This window comes from Pararge aegeria, chromosome 8, assembly GCF_905163445.1.
Source record: "Pararge aegeria chromosome 8, ilParAegt1.1, whole genome shotgun sequence".
Lineage (NCBI taxonomy): Eukaryota > Metazoa > Arthropoda > Insecta > Lepidoptera > Nymphalidae > Pararge > Pararge aegeria.
The window spans coordinates 2,193,902-2,200,181 of record NC_053187.1 but is presented as its reverse complement, the minus strand read 5'-3'; the positions used below and the strand labels follow the sequence as shown (position 1 = coordinate 2,200,181).

General features: G+C 37.8%; 1 protein-coding gene across 1 annotated transcript; it reads right to left on the bottom strand.

Moving 5' to 3' along the window:
- Positions 1–4,216: 4,216 nt before the first annotated feature.
- Positions 4,217–4,756, bottom strand: LOC120625966. Its single transcript, XM_039893245.1, has one exon. It carries the CDS (start codon positions 4,754–4,756, stop codon positions 4,217–4,219), a length of 540 nt encoding a protein of 179 aa, XP_039749179.1.
- Between the last annotated feature and the right edge of the window lie 1,524 nt (positions 4,757–6,280).

The following is a 6,280-nucleotide window of genomic DNA, read 5'->3' as shown; positions in this document are numbered from 1 at the left end:
AATGTCATGGTCTAAGACCCCTTCGTCATAGATTAAATTAAGTTTATATTATCTCTTAATATTAATATTTTTTTTTTGTATTAAAAAAACACCATTATAATTAAGTAAGGAGGTGTTGGGTAATTCCATAAGTAATATTCCATAAGTTATGTGTGTACCTACATTTGATCTCATATTAAATCAGTCTGTTATCCACTGCCTTGTTTATTGCAAATTCAAATTCAAATTCAAATTCATTTATTTCAAGTAGGCCTACTTTATAAGCACTTTTGAAACGTCAAGTATGTATGTTGGTGTGACCCTACCACCGGTTCGGAAAGCAGGTTCTACCGAGAAGAGCCGGCAAGAAACTCAGTAGTTGCTCTTTTCCAACATCAACATTTACAATCATTTTGCTATCTTGCGGGAGATGAGAGCGAGGCTGGCTGCTTCCATTCGACCTTGTCATTGAGGAATTCATCAAATGTATAGTAACCTCGCTGTACTAGATGCGTTTTTACACATTTTTTAAATGTATGCGCACATTTTTTTAATGTTGCGTCATACGTAACTATTATAAGCTTAGATACAGAGTAAAGGAGCAATTACACTATAACCCATCCAATTTCTGGGTAAAGGCCTCCGTTCGTTTCTTCCAGTTTTGGGAATCTTGAGCAGTTACTCTGCAAACTCTACAATATCGTCTCCCAATCTACAGAATGGTTTTCGTCTATTTCTTGTGTTATATTTTGGACACCAAGCAGTAACTTCTGTAGTCCACCTATTGTATCTTCTTCGTATCACGTGTCGAGTCCATTTCCATTTATATTTCATAGCCATAGTTATTGCATCTTTCGTTTATAGTTTTTTGTTTAATTCCCCATTTTGTGTATTTATATACAATTAGAGAATAGTTCAAAATTGTCTTTCCATTTTTCATTGTGCTATTTTGAGCAATAGGTTAGAATTCGTATAATACCAATAATTAAAAATTGGACTTAACTATGTCGCAAAATTAATGAATAATAGTATCTTGTAACTTGTGGTGGCGGCCATCTTGGATTTGAAATGTATCATAGTCTATGTTACTCTACTAGTGAAGCCCTTCCGTTTGATACCTATATTGAGGGAGTTTTGACCAATTTTCATCAAACATAGCTAAAAACACTCCCGACTGATTCACCTTAAAAACAAAATCAAAATCAGTTTATCCGTTCGGGACGATGCCACAGACAGACACACACAAACACACACACCACACACAACACTCGTTTTGTCGGCGATTTATTAAACTAAGATCAAAGCATTATAAATGCATGCATTTTAGAGTGATTGAATACAACACATCTTTTTGAAATGTTAATTTCAATAAATTTTTAATCGCCAAAAAAATTTTTTTTCGAAAACCGGCTGAAAATACCGTCCGTTCAGCCATTAACCATAATTGCAATGATCGCAATGCATTCACAAGTTTCGTATTATCAGAGCTGTTATTGGCATTCCGTTCGGGCGATGCATTGTGACCGAACTAATGACAAATGGCCGAAGCTCGACAAACGCTCCGTCGCATTTGCAAATTGCTCTATCAATTGGCAACATGGGGCGCTTTAGGGCCTTCTTACACGGGGTGTGGAGACGGCAGCTCATAATACAGTTGTCACCATCCTCTTCCTCCCGCGAGTGTCGTACGAGGCGACTAAGGGAATATAACATAATATGTATATTATTCATAAAAATATTGATCAGTTATCTTGGTACCCAAAACACAAGCTACGCTTACTATGGGGGTTAGGTGGTGTTTTTTTTTTTTATTTATTTTTTTTTTTTTTTTTTTTTTTTTTTTTTATTTTTTTTTTTAATATACTACGACAATACACACATCGCCATCTAGCCCCAAACTAAGCGTAGCTTGTGTTATGGGTACTAAGATGACTGATGAATATTTTTATGAATTATATATACATAAATACTTAGAAAATACATATAAACACCCAGACACTGAAAAACACTTAATGCTCATCACACAAACATTTTCCAGTTGTGGGAATCGAACCCACGGCCTTGGACACAGAAAGCAGGGTCGCTGCCCACTGCGCCAGTCGGCCGTCGTCGTGTAAGGTGATGTGTGTATTGTCGTAATATATTTATTTATTTATAAAAAAAACACGAATTTAAGACAGTAAGCTAAAATTATAGTTGCACCGTCACTTGTGTTAAGCATTTTGTAATTCGAATTTGTGACGTAAGTTTACAACATTAGTATTGAAGATAAGCGTAGCCTAGTGTACGAAGGGCCTAACACTTGACATTGCTAGGTAGATGCTTCAAACTATAAGTGATTGCCAGTGAGTCGATAGCTTTAAGCATACAATTAAGAACATCAGCCATTATTGCACGAAGTCTATTGTGTCCAAAAACAGTGAAAACGCCCCGCGCACGTCTGACTTCACACCCGCGGAATGTTCCAAGCTCACAAACTACGAGTATGTCCCATTTTTGCCATTTTAGTAAACGTTTAGAACATTAGAGGTAAAATAATTACTGTCAACTGCTAAATTACGTAACGAAAAAAACAACGTTTTAAAGACCTTCCTGGCGAAACGGTGAGCACTGTGAATTTAATAGGAAGTCGCGGGTTCGATTCCCAGCAGGGGCAAATTGGGATTTTATAATTCCTGAATTTCACTGGTCTGGTCTGGTGGGAGGCTTTTGCTAGTTACCATCCAAAGACTTGCCGTTAAGCGATTTTGTGTTCCGTTGCGATGTCGCATAGAAACCGATTAGGGGTGTCATACCCCTAATCTTGACTGCAATCACACCTGATGGTAAGCGATGATGCAGCCTAAGGTGGAGCGCTCTTGCCTAGAAGATGCCTATTCACTCTTGATTTGAAGGTACTATTGTAAGAACTGGGGAAAATGGAAGCTGGAAAATCATTCCAGATCCTAGCGGTGCGGATCAGAAACGAAGATGCGAAACGCTTCGTACGCGTCCGCGGTATATCGACCACGTAGGGATGCAGATCCTTACGGTGCCTTGCGGTTCGATGGTAAAAAGGCGAGGGGGGAACTAGATCAAATAGTTCTTGAGCACACTCTCCAAAATATATCCTATAGAATACCGAAAGGCAGGCAACCTTGCGACGATGTTCCAAACTGTTAAGTTTTTTATTGGCTAGGTCACCGATGAGCCTTCTCGCACGGCGATCCACCGAATCCAGGGCATCAAGCTGATACCTGGCAGAGCCATCCCATAAATGGGAACAGTACTCCATGCACGATCGAATTTGAGCTTAGTACAAGGTGAGAAGACTTACCACGTAATTGTATATAGACGAATAATAATCTTTATATTATTACTCATTCCAAACTTCCCTAGATTAGGATTGGTTCGGTAGTAACGTAGCTTAAGTTATAAGTTTAATAATATGTATACGCACCATAAGTGCCATCTATGTCCTTTTGATGTATTAAATATTAAGGTAAAGCTTGTGCGTTCTGACTAAATAAGTAAACCAAGAGCATTCAGTGGCGTGCATGGTGGGTATGCACAGGGTATGCAGATGATATAAAATAAAAGGAAAAAACTTAAGGATAGGCATTGTAAGAGTTAAAAAAGGTAATTAGATAAGTATTTATAACTCGCACTGGAGATTTTATTAATTTTATATCATCTGCATACTCTTTGCTCGCCACTGAGAGCGGTTTTATTACGTCTATTAGGGAAGTATACGTACACAATTAGATCGGATTATTGACAAATAAGATCATTTGTTATATTCCGTTAGCCCTAATGATGTCCAATTTTTATCAATTTACCGAAAAACTAATATCATGTTCATAACAGTGAGATTGATGATCTTTTCATTCAATCAACATCTATTGGACTTATTAATATTTAATACTATTTGGAGGGTAATTTTGTTTCCCGGTGACTGTTACTTTAAGCAAGATTAAGTTGTTTTTTTAACAAATCAAAAAAACGACTAAGCGAATCGGGAAATCTTATATAATATCTTATATCTTTAATAATAATAATAATAATCTTTATTGAAAGGTATAAACCCAGTTATAAGAATATAAAAGATAAATTAAATAACAAATAATAATAATAAGTAACAGTATTGCAATATAAAAATATTGCAAACTCACGTCCGTCATAATAATAATCATTAATTACATAGTTCGTCATAGTTTATGGGTTTTCTTATACCTAACCTTTACAAAATCACTACAGTTTATTTTCTATTTGCCTCACGGTGCACCGAAAGCCAGTGCTTGAAAATCGAGCAGTCCAGACCTTCTGCCAACGTGCTTAGGATTTCATTATCGGAGGCTCGCAAACGACTCCAAAATGTTGCTATTCGCGATCTTATGATCGCAAAGAAATCCGGTACTCTGGACCTAGCGAACATGTCCGACGCGCTGCAGTACCTTGGCAACTTCATCAAGATACGATAAGCATTATTGTATTGCACCCTGATATTGTTGACAGCGCGTCTGGTGGACTTTACCCAAAGTTGACATGTATAGAAACATAAACAGTATGCTCTAAACAATGTCACCTTAACTTGGTCACTGCATTTCGCAAAGCGACGTGCGAGCATATTACATCTAACAGCCAGAGCACGTCGTTCCCTCTCTACATCTTCATCATCGACAAGGCCTTCAGTCACAATATGTCCAAGGTATCTGAACCGCTCAACTCTCTCGAGCAAATCTCCATCAAGGAAAACCCCCGGAATAGTCCCCGGACCTCTGCCAGATCGGAACACCATCGTAACTGTCTTCTTAACGTTATATTTAAGACCTAGCAATTCTTGTTTATATATATATAATTGGAATCTCGAATCGGCCCCAACGATTTTCATGAACTTTGAATACTGAGGATTTGGGGGGCAATAAATCGATCTTGGTATTTTTAGAAAATGTAATTTTATTCGTGTTTATAACCGATTTGGTGCAGACGAAATTGCACGGGTCAGCTAGTTAATAAATTGAAATAAAAATGTGTTATGTAACGGAAGAGCGAGATCTTCCGGCACAGGTTTTAAACTTAACAGAAGTTCTCCGCCTTATCTGCTTTTGTGTTATGTGAACAAATAAATTATTATTTCATTTCACAAAATGATAGTCATTTATATTCTAATGTGACATTAACATGTGTTTTAATACTAAGCTAATCTACAAGCACTGCGAGTACAATGTACAAATCCTCCACCCCCTCTTCAAAATCCCACATAGAATGCTACAATGTCTACCAAAATATATTTGGAAAATTATTTAGAAACGCGAGTTACATTTCCGAAATCAATACTTAATTTTTAATATCATCTAGCTATATTTTTACGGATCTTATAAGTGGTCGCTTACTATGGGCCTCTTAGGAAGGCTAAGAGTCACTCAGCGGGCGACGGAGAGACCTAGTAGTATATCTACGTGATCAAATCAGAAATGAGGAGATCCGTAGAAGAACTAGAACTATCAACATATCTCAAAGAGTTGCGAAGCTCAAGTGGCAAAGGTGGGGCACATAGCTCGGAGATCCGAAGGCCGTTGGAGTCCTAAGGTGCTGGAATAGCGACGGTAGCCCCCCAATAAGGTGGTTAGACGAGATTAAACGACTCCTTCGGAGCCGCTAGAACCGATTGGGAATTCTCTACAAAGACGTAGGTCCAGCAGTCGACGTTATTCAAAAAATCATTGATAACTTAGTAACCGTATCATTGTCATACTGATGTATATATTCAATAAACATTTGGCTTAAAAACTGCCTCGTTGGTTTAGTACTGAGCATCTGCGACTGAAGATCACGAGTGCATATACACAATCAACTATCTAATCTCTTCGTAGACCATATGATACCGATGTCGACGTACTCCCTGGCGCAACGGTGAGCGCTGTGAATTTAAGTAAGAGGTCCCAAGTTCAATTCCCAGCAGAATTTATTATTTCTAAATTTTCTCTGGTCTGGTCTAGTGGTAAAAACAGTTTAGGGGGCATGCCTACCATAATCCCTAGCAGGTTAGCCCGCTACCATCTTAGACTGAATCATAGCTTACCTCCAGGTAATATTGCATTCAAGGGCTAACCGAACTGTAACTAACTAACTGCTAACTGAATGAATGAATGAATAAATGAATACACTTTTATTGTACACCACATAAAAATATAGGAAAATATATGAAAAAAAACCTAGTTTACACGAAGTTTAGAATTAGGCGGCCTTATAGCTACATAGCAATCTCTTCCAGGCAACTGATGGCATAAAACACTGCTCAAGACGAGAGGTACGTAGTGCA

What these genes read in the sequence shown, in the direction of transcription:
- LOC120625966 (XM_039893245.1), bottom strand. Translation starts at nt 4,756, where the DNA reads ATGGTGTTCCGATCTGGCAGAGGTCCGGGGACTATTCCGGGGGTTTTC.